We start from the raw sequence: 17,978 nt of genomic DNA on the forward strand, positions 1-17,978 counted from the left end.
AATAATAATAATGTAATTAAAACAGAGCAGTGCTGCTGTTGCTCTTGCAGCCATGTAAACATAAAACGTTTTACTTCTCTAAGCTTTATCACCAGGGATATAGCTAAGGGCCTGTGCCACCCGAGCATGATGCTTGGCCACCCCTGTAAGAAGATTATTATTATTAGTAGTAGTAGTGCACTAATCAAGGTCATGAAGTGAAACTGAGGCCAAGTTTACATTAGACCGTATCTGTCTCGTTTTCTTCGCGGATGCACTGTCCGTTTACATTAAACTGCCTGGAAACGCCGGGAAACGGGAATCCGCCAGGGTCCACGTATTCAATCTAGATCGTGTCTGGTCCGGTGCTGTGTAAACATTGAGAATACGCGGATACGCTGTGCTGAGCTCTAGCTGGCGTCGTCATTGGACAACGTCACTGTGACATCCACCTTCCTGATTCGCTGGCGTTGGTCATGTGACTCGACTGCTGAAAAACCGCGCGGACTTCCGCCGTGTATCACCTTTCATTAAAGAGTATAAAAGTATGAAAATACTGCAAATACTGCCCATTGTGTAGTTATGATTGTCTTTAGGCTTGCCATCCTTCCACTTGCAAGTGGTAAGTGATATGCGCTGGGATCACACATACAGCGGCTCAGTCCCGAATCGTGGCTCGTGCACTTCACTCGCGCGCTCTGTGAGCTGCGCAGGGCCGGAGTGCGCACCCTCCAGAGGGCACTCGCTGTTCAGGGCGGAGTGATTTGGAGCACAGGATGCCTGTGGAGCCGAGCGTATCTGTGTATTGGTGTTGCTGTGTGCACGCGAATCGTGTATTGGTGTTGCTGTGTGCACGCTAATCGTTTTAAAAACGTTAATCTGATGATCCGCTGATACGGTCTAATGTAAACCCCACCTGAATGACTTGGTGTATCTCGCTGGGATAGGCTAGTATGAATATTAACGGAATGCTCACTACTCTGGGAAATTTCAAAGGTAGTTCAATCTTTGTGCAATGGAGAGTAACCAGAAAGTTTAGTTAGCAAACATGGAAGCGAAATGTTTCCTGGTCCTGACCACAATGAACTAACAGGTGAGCCAACTCTAGTCAAATGTTTTGACATTATTTCACAATTATTCGCTGAAGGCGAGGTGAATAAGAGCCAAGACGAAATTGATGTTATTATTCACCGATATTCACTGAGCCTGAGGTGGATAATTTTTTTAGTATAGATACACAGGTGATTTATTTAAAAAAAAAATCGTATTTAAAAAAGTTTATTTCAAACTTCAAAAGCGGCATGCAAATGTAATAACGGCACAGCACAGATTTGTCACTTATCTGTGTCGAGTCGCATAAAATACTTTGTTTTGAAATGGATAAAATAAATCACAATTCCACCTTACCTTTGAATAGTTTTAGACCAAACTTTGTAGCATCTTTAGTGCTTTTAGGAACAGCATTTTCTTTCATAATTTGCAATTCTTCACTTATGGTGATGAAGCAATTGGCCGCCCAAGTCACTCGAGGTGATTATCGAGAAATAGTCCGAATTTTGCGACCAATCAGCGTGTGTGATTTTCTATAATCACCTGTGTATTTATACTAAGGATATTTATTCCGTGGAGGCATAACTGTAACACTTGTAGGTTGGCAGGGGAAATGAGGAAACAGGAGGCAGGCTTGGGACAACTCAAAGTGCTCTTTTTTTTTTTATATTTTTTTCCGAATGATTTTAATTTATTCTGCGCACACTCACCCCACATACACGACTCTGTGTTGCTCCGTTCTCTCGACCACTGCTCTTTATCATTTGCTCCACTCAAAGAAACAGAACACTCATTTAGAACAAATTCCTCACAGGTATAGATCCTTACCACTCGCCTTTCCCGGCTTCGCCCTCCATTCACAAACCAGCGCTCGACCACGACCCCTCTTCCACAATAACTTTGGATGTCTTTAGTTTATTAGCTCCAGTAAGTTTTTGAGTTGATGATAATGTAATGCAGCAATAGCTTGATGTTGTGTTGTCATGAACCATGCAGAGTTTTATTACTGTCCACGGAGCAAATGCAACAGAAAGGTGAACCCAAAACCGAAGTAAGTAAAAACAAGCAAAAATATTAAGCAATGTATTAGGAGCAGAGTGATGTAAGAAAGACATGAATCAAACAAACAGAACTTTTAGTCCAGAAAAGCATTTAAACGAACAACAGGCTTCGAATCGCCACTAGAAAACTGGTGATGTTCTCATAAAACTAGAATAATTAGAAACTGTGTGCAGTATAGAAGTCCGGAGGCGGGGACGTGGCTGTGAAACCGTGGTGTGTGTTGTGGGAAATAATGTCCATAGCAGAAGTGTTGAGAGTGAAGACGTCATCACTTATGTTAGCTATGAATTTTATGTAGCTTGACTACAAACATGTTTGGTTACAAGTTGTGTGTTTTTAATATGCAATGCTGATCGGACTCAGGGCATACAAACTGGGGAAGTCACATTTATTTCATTTTCTATAGTGTTTTGTCTCACCTTTTGCCACCTTAATGGTCACTGGGTCTAACCTGGCCACCCTGTTGTAAAAGGTCTGGCTTACGCCCCATTTATCACTGTCATTTATTTAACCAAAATCACCAGTCTAATACTGTATAAATGTACGTTTGTGTTTGTTGACACTGAGCTCTTGAATACTTCATGGTTGAATGGAAATAATGGCATGAATTATTTGCTAAATCTCCTGCTTGCATGTTTCAGTGGACTTTGGTGTGAGCGCTCAGCTGGACCGCACCGTGGGCCGCAGGAACACCTTCATCGGCACACCCTACTGGATGGCACCCGAGGTCATTGCCTGCGATGAAAACCCAGATGCTACCTATGACTACCGGGTAAGAAGAGTGCGTGCATGCGCACGCAAACACACACACACACACACACACACACACACACACACACACACACCCCTTACATTTGGCATACACACCTTTGACTTGGATTTGGAATTCAGAAAATCCCAGCTGAGAGTTTTTATTCGGGTGGGACACTTTGGTGTTGGTGAGGAAACTGCTTTCTGTCCAGTGAACGGATTAAACATGTTACTCTGTCTGATGGTTTGCCTTTTATTTATTTATTTATTTATTAATTAAATAAATCATTTATTTTTGCCATCACAATAGCTTTGTTTTGGCACACATTTCTATTATGATTAAAAAAAAAATATTGCCAATGTGTGCGCTTGCTTTTCTGGATGCTGAAAATTTCACAAAATATAATCTGATCATTTTTGGAACCACACACACACCTGATTCATGGCTCAGAAAGTTCTCATGATCACGGTGTACTGTCTCAGTGCACTTTTCTAAATTCAGTTTTTCCATGAATTTTGAAACATTTCTCTTTCTCTCTCTTTCATCCAGAGTGATTTGTGGTCTTGTGGAATCACGGCTATAGAGATGGCTGAGGGAGCACCGCGTAAGTGCAGTTACTGCAGCTCCTCCATGTTCTCGCTCTCTCCTTCCTTGTCTCTGCAACCTTCTATCAAATGCTGCTCTGTAACACTTTAGATCAGGCATGTTAATTGAAATTCTAATAAAATGTTGGTGATATAAGCGTAACTTGTGTAGTCAGATGGGGACTTAGGAATCTTTAAAATACTGATTGGATATTGGATGACTGTACTGGACTATAACAATTATTTGCCTCAGGCTCAGTGAATATTGGTGAATAATAACTGAGGTGAAGTTGAGGTTATTATTCATTGATATTTACTGAGCCTGAGGCAGATATTTTTTTTAGTATAAGTACACAGGTGATTATTTCAATAATAAAATAATATTTAAAAAACAATTTATTTCAAACTTCAAAGGCAGCATACAAATGTAATAACAGCATGGCGCAGGCTTGTCACTTATCTATGCCGACTCACATAAAATACTTTGTTTTGAAATCTCATCTCATTATCTCTAGCCGCTTTATCCTGTTCTACAGGGTCGCAGGCAAGCTGGAGCCTATCCCAGCTGACTACGGGCGAGAGGCGGGGTACACCCTGGACAAGTCGCCAGGTCATCACAGGGCTGACACATATGCCGCTTTTCCAGTACAAACGCGGCTGAGCCGTGCCGTGCTGAGTCGAGCTGAGCGGGGCTGTTGGAGTTGCATTTCGACTACAACCGCGCTGAACCGTGCTGGCTGGAAGCGGGTGGACACATTGGGTGGAGTTAGCGAAAGTGGGTGGACGTCACGTGATGTCGTTAAGCAGCGCAAACAGTGACATCAGTGACAGTGGCGGAACAAGTCAGAGCCGGGCCGGGGGCGGGGCAAATGACCGGGCCCTTTATTAAAGCTTATCATAACATCATTTTAGGCTACAAAATGTCCGCAACTGCGGTGTTTACCAATTTCAACACTACCGGGTGCAACTATGTTATTTAGTACATCAAGTCCTTCAAACGAACATGTAACTCAGAAACAAAAAACATTAGGATACTGTACATGGCTCATAATAAAACATCAATAGCCTATACTGCGCACATTATTTGAAGGGCATACGAATGAGCGCTCAGAGGTTGCAACGGTGACAGGAAGAGTCAGAAATAAAAGGAGGGCGGTGCAAACCTCACTGAATGCACTGTGTTTACCAATTTCAACACTACGGGGTGCAACTATGTTATTTTGTACATTAAGTCCTTCAAACGAACATGTAACTCAGAAACAAAAAAACATTAGGCGACATACTGTACATGGCTCATAATAAAACATCAATAGCCTACTGCGCGCATTATTTGAAGGGCATACGACGAGCCTTGCGCTCCGCGAACTCGTCCACGATGCTCTGTATGTCACTGATTCAGTGATCTTTTAAGCGGTAGTCTCACGACCCGAATAGTAAACAATAAACATGGAGGACATGGAGTCGTTAGTGTTGCTGGTCTTGGTGCTGTGGCTTGTTGTCACCGACAACGCCAACAGATACTGGCAAGAGCGTATAGATGAGGCGAGGCGCATAAGGCTTCAGAAATTCTCGTAATTCGTAATTATTCTCCTTCCGGGTTTGCGGTGTTTACAGATCCCAGCGCGCTCGCGGGGCGTGTGTGGGCATGTGAGGACACGCCTCCTCACCAATCAGTGCACAGGGGAGTGTCTGCTCACGCCCCCAGCCTCACTCGGCACGGTTTGGCTCGCTTCAGCCCCACTCCAAAACGGTGCGAGTTTTAGGGGCTAAGCAGGGCTGAAACGAGCTGAGTCGTGCTGGTTTTTGGTAGTCGAAACGCGAGCCGTGTCGGGCTGAAGTGAGCTGAAGCGAGCTGAAGTGAGCTGAAAAAGGGTAGTGGAAAAGGGCCAATAGACGCAGACAACCATTCACACTCACATTCACACCTACGGTCAATTGAGAGTCGCCAGTTAACCTAACCTGCATGTCTTTGGACTGTGGGGGAAACCGGAGCACCCGGAGGAAACCCACGCGGACACGGGGAGAACATGCAAACTCCGCACAGAAAGGCCCTCGCCGGCCACGGGGCTCGAACCCGGACCTTCGTGCTGTGAGGCGACAGCGCTAACCACTACACCACTATGCCGCCCTTTGTTTTGAAATGGATAAAATAAATTACAGTCCCACCTTACCTTTGAATAGTTTTAGACCAAACTTCCTAACATCTTTAGTGCTTTTAGGAACAGCATTTCCTTTCATAATTTGTAATTCTTCCTTACTTACGGTGACGAAGCGATTTGGCCATCGTTTTGCCGAATCGCTCAAGGTGATTATCGAGAAATAGTCCTAATTTCTCAACCAATCAGCGCATGCAATTTTCTATAATCACTTGCATATTTCCACTAAATTGAATTAAAGTCCACGTCAGTAAAGTCTCCATACCTTGACCAGTGAATGAATGTTTTTGGTGAATGTGTGTTGCTTTATCTTTGGCCATGTAGCGCTGTGTGACATGCATCCGATGCGAGCGCTCTTCCTCATCCCCAGAAACCCTCCACCTAGACTCAAGTCCAAGAAATGGTGAGTGTGCTGCATATCAGTCCACCAGTTTGTGCTGTTAGCTTTCAGTGTACATTCAGGTCAGTACCACTTCATTTCGGTAAAATGAAAAACTGTGTTAAAAAGATGCAATGCCAATGAGGAAATAGGAGTGAACAAATATGTATAATGCATTAGAACTGATTGCATATAATGCCTGTCAAATTTAGTTTTCTTTCCATTGCTGCCCAAAGAGGCGTAAAGATGAACATACCGTTTTACAACCCCAATTCTAAAAAAGTTGGGACGCTGTGCTAACTGTAAATAAAAAAACAATAATGACTTGCAAATCATGGAAACCCTATATTTCATTAAAAATATACAACAACATATCAGATGTTGAAACAGATTTTTTTTTTTAAATATATGCTCATTTTGAATTTGATGTCAGCAACACGTTTCAAAAAAGTTGGGACGGGCATGTTTACCACTGTGTTACATCACCTCTTCTTTTAACCCTTTGGGCTCTAAAGCTTCGCCGGCGAAGCTTGGCAGGGTTAGAATGAGTCGATCATGTATTTAGATAAATATCTTCGAGATTTTTTTCATCATACAAACATGATAAACATATTGACAAACTTTATACTTTGCACTTTCATATGTGCCCACTGCCAAATAATATAGTTTTTAAATTACCTAAATTAGATGAAATATAAAACTTGTCACCTTACTCAGTTACACTGGAGATGGAGCGTTGAGTGCCCACTTACGCATTCATAAAAGACTATTCACATGGTAATGGATTGATAATCACTTTCACTCTTTCAGTTTTGATTGGTTTCTCTTTCCTGGTGGGAACGCCCACTGTAAACAGGATAAAATCTGTCAGACGTAGCTTAGGCTATTTGGAGGTAAAACTTCTGTTGCAAGAAGGCACGTGGATTTTATGTGCTTTGGATTATTCAGGACAGCAAATCAGTTCATAACTATTCGTGATTCAGGACAGTGATTCAATTCAGTCTTGAGAACTGCGACACTGATGATGAGCGGTGCCCTTTTTCTTTTTTTTCCTCTTTCCTCGACTCGATCCAGCCAAAGATCAACTTAAGTGTAAATATTTCTTCTATTTATTATGAGCACATCGGTTGATGTGTGCGCTGTAGTGCATACACAGGAAAAATGACTGAGCAATTTTTCTAGAGTTAAAAGTATTTTCCTCAAAAATAGTTAATTTTGCTCGGTTTTGAGTTTAGAGAGTAAAAGTTGGAGTTGGAGCAAAATTACACAGTAATTGTGTAACAGAGTAAGAGAGTTGGTTGTGGCTCTAAACTGAGTAAAATAGTACAAGAGTTAATTTCAAGACACACTGAATAGTCAAATACCAAAAGGGTCAAATACCAGATAACTGAAGCTGTTGTAAAAAGCAGTTTTAGAACTGTGGTGGGATGTGTGAAAATGCATTACCTTACCCATTGTGAGTTGACCTGATGGGATTAAGAGTTGGCAGTGGGAGGGGTTTTTACTCTTTTCATGGAGTGGAATGGAAATTTTTACCCTTCTCATTAAATACCCCTCCCACTGCTAACCCTTTATCACAAAACAATAGGACATAATTTTTTGATGGCCAGTTAATTGTCCAAATCAATGGAGCAGATTTAAGTTTTTGTACTTGATACATTCCTAAGACTGAACAGAATCACCTCAAGTGATCAAAACGGTTCATCACAATGGGTAAGGTAATGCTTTTTCACACATTCCAACACAGTTCTAAAACTTCTTTTTACAACATCTTCATTTATCTGTTTTTTTAAAGTACAGTCATGACATACATACTACATGGATATTATTGTAGCTGAACTTGTTCTGAGTATAAAAAAGTCATATGACTTTGAAAATACTGCTTAGATTTGTTGAAATTGACAACAAAATAAGAGCATGCCAAAATCATTAGAGTGCCAGAAAATACCTTCAGACCCTAGAGGATTAACAACACTCTGTAAATGTTTGGGAACTGAAGAGACCAATTGCTGTAGTTTTGAAAGAGAAATGTTGTCCCATTCTTGCCTAATATATAATTTCAGTTGCTCAACAGTTCAGGGTCTCCTTTGTCATATTTTGCGCTTCATAATGCGCCAAATGTTTTAAATGGGAGACAGGTCTGGACTGCTGGCAGGCCATTTTAGAACGTGGACTCTCTTACTATGGAGCCATGCAGTTTTAATATGTGCAGAAAGTGATTTGGCATTGTCTTGCTGAAAGAAGGAAGGCCTTCTCTGGATAAGATTTTGTCTGGATGGCAGCATATTGCTCTGAAGTGTGTATATATCAGATGTACAAGCTACCCATGTCATGTGCACTAATGCCCCCTCATACCATCACAGATGCTGGCTTTTGAACTGTGCACTGATAAGCTGGATGGTCCCTCTCCCCTTAAGCCTGGAGGACATGGTGTCCATGATTTCTAAAAAGAATTTCTGCTTTTGATTTATCAGACCTTGGGACAATTTTCCACTTCGCCTCAGTCCATTGTAAAAGAGCTCGGGCCCAGAGAAAGTGGCAGTGTTTCTGGATATTGTTTATGTTTGGTTTTAACTTGCATTTATGGATGCAGCAATTAACTGTTTTCACAGATGATGGTTTTCTGAAGTATTCCTGAGCCCATACAGTGATTTCCACTACAGACACATGTCTGCTTTTAATGCAGTGTCGCCTGAAGGCTTGAAGATCACAGGCATCCAATGTCAGTTTTCAGCCTTGTCTCTTGCATACAGAGATTTCTTCAGATTCTCTGAATCTTTTAATGATATATATATGGGTGGCACGGTGGTGTAGTGGTTAGCGCTGTCGCCTCACAGCAAGAAGATCCGGGTTCGAGCCCTGTGGCCGACGAGGGCCTTTCTGTGCGGAGTTTGCATGTTCTCCCCGTGTCCGCGTGAGTTTCCTCCGGGTGCTCCGGTTTCCCCCACAGTCCAAAGACATGCAGGTTAGGTTAACTGGTGACTCTAAATTGACCGTAGGTGTGAATGTGAGTGTGAATGGTTGTCTGTGTCTATGTGTCAGCCCTGTGATGACCTGGAGACTTGTCCAGGGTGTACCCCGCCTTTCGCCCGTAGTCAGCTGGGATAGGCTCCAGCTTGCCTGCGACCCTGTAGAAGGATAAATCAGAATCAGAAACACTTTTATTGCCAGGTATGCGAACACACACAAGGAATTTGACTCCGGTACCACTTAGCTTTCATAGTACAACACAGATAAAAAGCGTACAAACAAAACAAAGGAATGGTAGGGGATAATGGGGAATACAGAGAGAGAGTCTAACTGCAGTGATCTTCAGAGGAAGATTGTTGCTCCAGCAATGACCTTGACCAGGGAGTGCTGGCTGAGAGAGCCAGGGCTTTACATTACATTAACAGTAGCCCGATTGCCCGGGGCAACCATTCAATAGATTCGGACGACCAGACTCTCACAAATGCTTGCCCGATCGGGCAACTACCCAAATATGTCAACTTGCATGAAAAACGATGCTTATTCATTCATATTATTATGAAATTCCATCACGATTTGTGATTGTTTGACTCGGAAAGACCGCGTCCATGTTATCATTACGGGATGTTCAACAACTAGCGGAATTCACATTTGCACATCGCGGGCTCGCAATGCAGTTTCCCATTGCTAATAATTATCGCGTAGTGCATATTCAGTGTTCTATTGAGACCCTCCAGGATTTCGCGATGTTGCGATTTGCAACTTCAATGCAAATTCAACCAATCCCCGCGAATTCAGGGCGGTGTTGCAATTATATCCAATCACCGCAACTTTCCCGCAAATTTGACCAATCGTTGGCGTCGTCTTGAGGTGACGTCGACAAACTACCTTCCGCCTTACTTCCGTGTATACATTCAAGAGAAGCAGCATGTGCGCAGTGTTGCCAGATTGGGCGGTTTTAAGTGCATTTTGGCGGGTTTTGAACATATTTTGGGCTGGAAAACGTCAGCAGTATGTTGCAACATTGCATGATGTGCGAGTCAGTGTTTATGTAGGCTTAAATTCTGTTACTGAAAATGTGTTATGTTTACAGTGAAGGACTGTGTGCACTTTACGTTATTTTTTTTACTTAATACAAGAAATTAATGGATGCCAACATTTTTGCCAAAATGGTATTTTATTTTCCATTGTTTAGGCAGCTTCAGCATCATACTGTGAGATTCTGTTCAAATTGTTTTTTTTTTCTTCTATGAAGCCTGAGCCATTTATTTTATTAGTTTATAATTATTGTTTAATTTAGTCTTCAGGAGAGACTGCCTGCACACAGTACTAGTATTAATGGGTTTTTTTTTCCTTACATGAAAGCTGAGGCATTTATATTATATTTTAAGGTAACTTCATGTTGTGCTGTGAGGTTCTATGCACTTTAACTTTTGACCCAACAGGAGCATTTGGATAAGTAAAGCCTATTTTTCTGCATTTTTGTAGTCCTGGTAATCTTTTATATTGGTAAAGTTGTTTATAGGACCGTTTCTCAGTGCCTTTTGTTTTTTTTTAATCAATAGTTTTTCAGTAATAACTTAATATTTAACATATCACTCAATTTTAATCACAAAAAGAGAAAATCACAACAATTTCTCGCAACTTTCACTTCCTCCCGCTATGTAATCGCAACAAAAACCTAAAAAACACCGCAACTTTCATCGCAATTTTTTGGAAAAAAACCCCCGCAACATCCGACATTTTAGCCCGCAACAATCACAAAAAAGGCCCGCAAAATCCTGGGGGGACTGTCTATTGGTATATCTTTCACTACATGACTAATTACCGTATTACTCGCACGGGGTGCTAGTGTCAATGCTTGTTGATACAGACAGCGTCTGAGAAGGTTGAATAATAAATAAAAAAATAATAATATGTAATATTTGGGCAACCATGTTCTGAGTTCGGGCAACCAGATTTCTACAAACGGTTGCCTGAATGGGCAACCATGTCTCAAAGTTAACGTAGAGCCCTGAGAGCCGAAGATAAGATTGGAATTTGTTTAGGCTTGAAACGGGTAGACGTGGCAGACTACCCCGCTCGTCCATTCTGGTCACTAAAATGATCCATATCTCTCTGCAAAGCCATCAACTTCTCCAAGATGGAATCCACAGAGCGGCTCAAGTTCTGAATAGCCACAGTCTGAGTGCCGACAGCTCTGCCCACCGCTACAGATGAGATGAGATGTACCATAGATGATGTGATCTACAAATTCTTTGCAGTTTTCCACTGAGGAATGTTATTCTTAAATTGTTGCACTGTTTGCCCAGGCAGTCTTTCACAGAGCAGTGAACCCCTCCCCATCTGAGAGACTCCGCCTCTCTGGGATGTTCTTTTTATACCCAGTCATGTTACTGACCTGTTGCCAATTAACCAAATTATTATTATTTTTTAGCATTACACAACTTTTTCAGTCTTTTGTTGCCCCGTCCCAACTTTTCTGAAACGTGTTGCTGACATCAAATTCAAAATGAGCATATATTTAAAAAAAAAAAAAAACTCAGTTTCAACATTTGATATGCTGTCTTTGTATTATTTTCAATTAAATATAGGGTTTCTATGATTTGCAAATCATCACATTCTGTTTTTATTTACAGTTTACAGAGTGTCCCAACTTTTTTGGAATTGGGGTTGTAATACATGGTTTTTAAAAGGTTTAGGGTGTTATCAGGGCATAGATATTTTAAAACCATGCATTCCTGCCTATAGCTGGGACCATTTATGGCAGAGGTTCTATTTCGTTTCTCCTGACCGCCAGAGGCGGTGCTTTCAGCACATGGATATCCATCACACGAACGTGCAGGTCGAGTAATAGTAACAACAAAGTCACGTGTGACCTGGGTGACGTCACCCCGTGACCCCGGCATAAAGGACCGGTAAACCCAGGAAGTGACCTCTTACATCTTCTCGCGTTTGCAGGTTGCGAGTTGGAATTTGGACAAAGCGCTGTGGTAGTTTCGTTACCCGTAGGGTTGGGGCTGTGCTTATGCACCCTCCAAGAAACTGCGCTAAGTCCACCAACTCTTTTCTCTTGTCGTATTGATTTATTACTCCGTTAAGCTGAGCGCTCTCGCTCGGTGGAGTTAGCTGATTAGTCCTCCGGGGCGGTGTCCTCACCGCTGGAGGCCGGCTTGTCTTCATTGAGGTAAGCGGTTTTCATTCATTTAAATTAAAGCGGTGTTTCTCGCCGCTGTTTATCAGTTCTGTGGCGCACTGCGCCTATCCTTGTTAATATTATTAACCGCCTTATTTTGTGTAGCCTTGTCTCCGGCCTGCTCACAGGCCGGCGGTCTTGTGTGTTGTATTGTTTGTTACTCCGTTAAGCTGAGCGCTCTCGCTCGGTGGAGTTAGCTGATTAGTCCTCCGGGGCGGTGTCCTCACCGCTGGAGGCCGGCTTGTCTTCATTGAGGTAAGCGGTTTTCATTCATTTAAATTAAAGCGGGGTTTCTCGCCGCTGTTTATCAGTTCTGTGGCGCACAGCGCCTATCCTTGTTAATATTATTAACCGCCTTATTTTGTGTAGCCTTGTCTCCGGCCTGCTCACAGGCCGGCGGTCTTGTGTGTTGTATTGTTTGTTACTCCGTTAAGCTGAGCGCTCTCGCTTGGTGGAGTTAGCTGATTAGTCCTCCGGGGCGGCGTCCTCACCGCTGGAGGCCGGCTTGTCTTCATTCAGGTAAGCGGTTTTCATTCATTTAATTTAAAGCGGTGTTTCTCGCCGCTGTTTATCAGTCCTGTGGCGCACTGCGCCTATCTTTGTTAATATTATTAACCGCCTTATTTTGTGTAGCCTTGTCTCCGGCCTGCTCACAGGCCGGCGGTCTTGTGTGTTGTATTCGTATTGTTACTCCGTTAAGCTGAGCATTCTCGCTCGGTGGAGTTAGCTGACTAGCCCTCCGGGGCGGTGTCCTCGCCGCTGGAGGCTGGCTTGTTGTCGCCCAGGTAAGCGGTTTTCATTCATCTAAATTAAAACGGTGTTTCTCGCCGCTGCTTATCAGTGCTGTGGCGCACGGCGCCTATCCTTGTTAATATTCCCGACCACGGGTGTGTTCACCCGGTCGTTTTTCATTACCGCCTGATTGTTTATTTTGGGCTACTTACTTGGGGTGTTCTCGCCCTATTTTTTAAGTTCCCTTCTGCCAGCCAGGCGTCATGGACCTATTCTCTCGCTGCGCCAACTGCCGGGTCCCCCTCGAACCGGAGGACGGCCACCGCGAGTGCCCCTCATGCCTGGGTATTGATCACCTGCGGCAGGGGCTGACGGACATGGCCTGCGCAGACTGCATGTGCCTGAGCGTGGCTGCGCGGACCGCCAGGCTGGCTCGGCTGGATCCTCCGTCTGACATCCCCCGGGCCTCGGGGGGACAGGACACGGTGTCGGCTGCAGCAGCGGGGCCCAGCAAGCGCCGTGGGCTCCCCCACACGTCTTCGCTTCTAAGGCGAAAAAGAAGCGCTCGGGCGATTTGGCTCAGAAGGTGGAGGTGATGTCCACCGAGCTGGAGGAGATGAAGGCCCTGCTGGCGAATCTTCAGCCTCCGCCACAGGGCAGCAGTGTTCCCGCAGCCACCCCTTCTGCCTGGCAGCCCGACTGTTCACCATCACCACCGCTTCTGTCACCGGCCGTTGATGCACGCGGCCTGGATGAACTGTCGATCCGGGCTTCGGAGAGCTTTGACTGCGGTGGGTCCGATGGTCACGACTCCACCTCTCCGGCCGGTTCCCAGGCCACCAGCCATGGCACCGTGGCAGCGTCGGAAGGCGGATGCTCACCCATCCAGCCAACGCTGAGGGCTGCATTGGCCCGTCTGGGATTGGACACGCCCCGGTGGCCCAGCATCAGAGCGCTTTCTTCAGAGGTCCCGCATAGCCTTCCTCGTTGTCTGTTCCGCCCTCGGCCTCATACATCGAGGAGTTACAGAGGTGTTGGGCGGACCCTAGATGCCTTCCCACCTCCCTAGTGACTGCAGGGCCCTGGCGGCAATGCAGGACACCCCTATCTACGGCCTCCAGCAGATGCCCAACATTGAGAAGCGGCTTTCATTCATTTAAATTAAAGCGGTGTTTCTCACCGCTGTTTATCAGTTCTGTGGCGCACAGTGCCTATCCTTGTTAATATTATCAACCGCTTGTTTTGTGTAGCCTTGTCTCCGGCCTGCTTACGGGCCGGCTGTCTTGTGTGTTGTATTCGTATTGTTTGTTACTCCGTTAAGCTGAGCGCTCTCGCTCGGTGGAGTTAGCTGACTGGCCCTCCGAGGCGGTGTCCTCGCTGCTGGAGGCCGGCTTGTTGTCGCTCAGGTAAGCGGTTTTCATTCATTTAAATTAAAGCGGTGTTTCTCGCCGCTGTTTATCAGTTCTGTAGCGCACGGCGCCATCCTTGTTAATATTCCCGACCACGGGTGTGTTCGCCCGGTCGTTTATTTTTTATTTCCGCCTGATAGTTTATTTTGGGCTACTTACTTGGGGCGTTCTCGCCCTATTTAAGTTCCCTTCTGCCAGCCAGGTGTCATGGACCCCCAGACGCTGGAGGGGACGAGCGCGGCATCACGGGAGCTGTGTGACGCGGCTCCAGGCCTTTGCCTACTCGTCGCGGGAACTGGGCCGGCTGATTTCGTATCTCACCCTCGGCCGCCAGCAGATATGGCGGGCACAGTCCCCTCTGGCCGAGCCCGACCGGCGTGTGCTGCACTCTCTCCCTGTTGTCCCCGGGGAGCTGTTTGGCGAAGCCACTCAGCAAGCCCTGGATCGGAGTGCCCAGGTCATCTAGGCGTAACAGCAGTTCGCTGGCCCCCGCCAGGCCCACCACCATGGCAATGCTGCCCAGTCCTTCAGGGGGCCCACACCGACTCTGTCTCGGCCACGCACCCGCCAGGAGACCAGACGGGTTGATGACTTTCGCCGCCCCACCACCTCCCGGACCCGCGGTGCCGCCCCCTACACCCAGTCCGCTCCTCGTCGCCCCCATGGTGACCGACGGGGGCGCTCTGGACGGCGCTGACATCAGCGCGCTGGCGGTCGGCCGCTTTTCCAGCGAACAGCTCCAAAGCTGGAGAGCGTTGACCCCTGGGTGCTGGTGACCCTCACCGAGGGTTACCGCATCCAGTTCTGCCGCCGTCCACCACGTTTCATGGGGTCAAACACACCACCGTGAGCCATCTGGGGAAGTCCCTCGTCCCCCGGCAGGAAATCGCCACCCTCCTGGAGAAAGGAGCAGTCTCTCCCGTCGACAGGCAGAGACAGCAAGGTGGGTTCTACTCCAGGTATTTTCTGGTTCCGAAGGACGGCGGTATCTGCCCGATCCTCGACCTGAGGTCCCTCAATTCCCACTTGAGGACCATGAGATTCCGCATGCTGCGTACAGTGGATGTCTTACACCACATCCAGGCGGGCGACTGGTTTGTCACCTTCGACCTGAAAGACGCCTACTTCCATGCTCCCATTGTGCCACACCACAGGCAGTTCCTGCGGTTTGCCTTCGAGGGCCAGGCTTTCGAGTTCAATGTTCTGCCCTTTGGGATATCGCTGGCACCCCGTGTGTTCACCGGGTGTGCGGCAGCGGCATCGGCACCACTTCAGGCAAGGAGTTTGCGTGTCCTGCCTTACCTGGACGACTGGCTCGTCTGTTCACGGTCAGCAGCTCAGGCCCGCACCAACATCGCGACTGTGCTCTCGCATGTCGTAGAGCTGGGGCTCAGGGTGAATTACAAGAAGAGCTCGCTGGTGCCCAGCCAGGAGACGACTTTCTTGGGCATGCACCTGGATTCGAGGTCGTTGATGGTAACTCCCTCCCAGACCAGGATCCACAACATCCGCCTACTGCTTGGCCGCTTCGGACGGGGTAGGTCACTCGCCCTGAAGACCTTTCAGCGCCTGCTGGGCATGCTTACGGCAGCCTCCTCTCTGGTCCCGCTGGGACTCCTGGACTTACGCCGCTTCAGAGGTGGTTCAACGGTCTCCACCTCCACCCGGTGCTGCACAGGCTCGTGAAGACGACGGATACTTTTTTTTCAGGCTCCTCCGTCCATGGAGGAGGGCTTACCTTTCGCGGGGTGTTCCGCCGGCGGCTATCCCCTCCCGGAGGGAGGTCATCACCACGGATGCTCCCCTGGGAAGCTGGGGTGCAGTCTGGCAATGCCGGACCGTCAGAGGCTACTGGAGTCCAGGGCAGCGACAGCAGCACATCAACGTGCTGGAGCTACGGGCTGTGTTCCTCGGCCTACAGCACTTCCTCCCAGGCCTGGCCGGCAGACACGTTCTGGTGCGGACGGACAATGCTACGGTAGTGTACTACATCAACCACCAGGGAGGCACAAAGTCCCTCCAGTGCTTGGAAGTGGCTGGCCAACTTCTGCGGTGGGCCCATCGACATCTCTTGAGCCTGCGTGCCATGTACTTGCCAGGCACTGCCAACAGGGCAGCGGATCTGCTGTCCCGCCAGGACCCCGATCCCGGGGAATGGAGACTCAACCCAGCGGTGGTTCTCGCCATCTGGGAACGTTTTGGCAGGGCAGAGGTGGACCTCTTTGCCTGCCAGGAGTCGACACACTGCCCTCTGTGGTTCAGCCTCCACGGCCCCAGTCCCCTGGGGCTTGGCCGAGGCAACTGCTGTATGCCTCCCCCCCTCTGCTGCTGATCGTGCCAACCCTACACAGGGTTGCGATGGACCACCACGGGCTGCTGCTTGTCGCCCCCCCGGTGGCCGGGCCGAGTGTGGTTCCCAAGTTGCTGCAACTTCTGAACGGCGACCCCTGGTGCCTGCCAGTGAGGACGGACCTGCTATCACAGCTGGGAGGGCAGATCTGGCACCCGGATCCAGCCCGTCTGCAGCTCTGGGTATGGCCGCTGAAGGGCCGGACCCCCTGCGAGGTCCTTGTGAGCCGGCAGTGGTCAACACCATTGCAAGCTCTCGGGCACCCCCCACCAATGCCCTCTATGCCAACAGATGGAGGCTTTTCTCCAACTGGTGCTTAACTCGGGGGGAGGAGCCTACATGCTGCCCCCTGCCGACCATTCGACTGTTCCGCCAGTCTCTGCTTTGATAAGGGTCTTACCCCTGCCACCATCAAGGTCTATGCAGCTGCCATCTCTGCTCAGCATGCCAGAGTTGGGGGAAGGACCGTGGGGTCCCACGCCTTGGTGGCACGTTTCTTGAAGGGTGCTCTCCGGTTGAGACCCCCCCGACAGAGCCGGGTACCCACATGGGACCTTCACTTGGTGCTGCAGGCTCTCTGTGACGCACCGTTTTGAGCCCCTGCTCACGGCAGACATTTCATGGCTCTCCCTGAAGACTGCCTTTCTTCTGGCCATTACATCAACGAGGCGCGTCGGGGAACTACACGCGTTGTCAGTCAGTGGGGAGTGCCTGCAGTGGCACTCCGGCGACAGTGGGGTCACCCTGTGGCCTAAACCCCTCTTTCCTCCCGAAGACCCTCTCTGCTACCTTCGTCAACCAGCCCCTTAGCCTTGCGGCGTTCGAGGCGGGCCATGGTGAGAGGTCGGAACTTTTGTGCTCAGTTCGCGCCCTCAGGGTGTACGTGTCCCGTACAGAGGGCTTCCGTAGGAGCGACGCCCTGTTTCTGTGCCACACAGGGCCGAGGAAGGGTCTTGCGCTCTCTAAGCAGAGGCTATCCAAGTGGATAGTTGAGGCCATATTACATGCCTACAGGCACAGTGGCTCCCCGATTCCTCCGGCTGTCAGGGCGCACTCTGCACGGGGCGTGGTGGCCTCATGGGCATCACTGAAGGGCGTGCTCCTTTCAGACATACGCAGCACAGCCTCCTGGGCTTCCAGCTGCACCTTCACCAGGTTTTACCGTCTTAATGTCGTCCCACATAATCCTGTGGCGACGGCTGTCATTCCAGGCCCGTCGCAGCAGCACTGAGTACGGGTAGGCACTCCTCATGACCTGGTTGGTATTAGTCATCCATGTGCTGAAAGCACCGCCTCTGGCGGTCAGGAGAAACGAAATAGAACGAGGGTTATGTATATAACCGCGGTTCTATGAGTTTCGGAT

The 17,978-nt window shown here is 47.7% G+C and overlaps 1 protein-coding gene across 7 annotated transcripts in view; it reads left to right on the top strand.

Moving 5' to 3' along the window:
• LOC132891486 (mitogen-activated protein kinase kinase kinase kinase 4) overlaps positions 1-17,978 on the top strand; it is a 218,427-nt gene that overhangs the window by 118,319 nt on the left and 82,130 nt on the right. For all 7 annotated transcript variants that reach the window (XM_060929103.1, XM_060929106.1, XM_060929104.1 and 4 more), the window contains exons 7-9: positions 2,733-2,863; positions 3,392-3,446; positions 5,907-5,985. In XM_060929103.1, coding sequence (XP_060785086.1) covers positions 2,733-2,863; positions 3,392-3,446; positions 5,907-5,985 — 265 coding nt within the window. The remainder of the gene's footprint in view (positions 1-2,732; positions 2,864-3,391; positions 3,447-5,906; positions 5,986-17,978) is intronic.

Source organism: Neoarius graeffei, chromosome 9 (assembly GCF_027579695.1).
Source record: "Neoarius graeffei isolate fNeoGra1 chromosome 9, fNeoGra1.pri, whole genome shotgun sequence".
NCBI classification, from domain to species: Eukaryota; Metazoa; Chordata; class Actinopteri; order Siluriformes; family Ariidae; genus Neoarius; species Neoarius graeffei.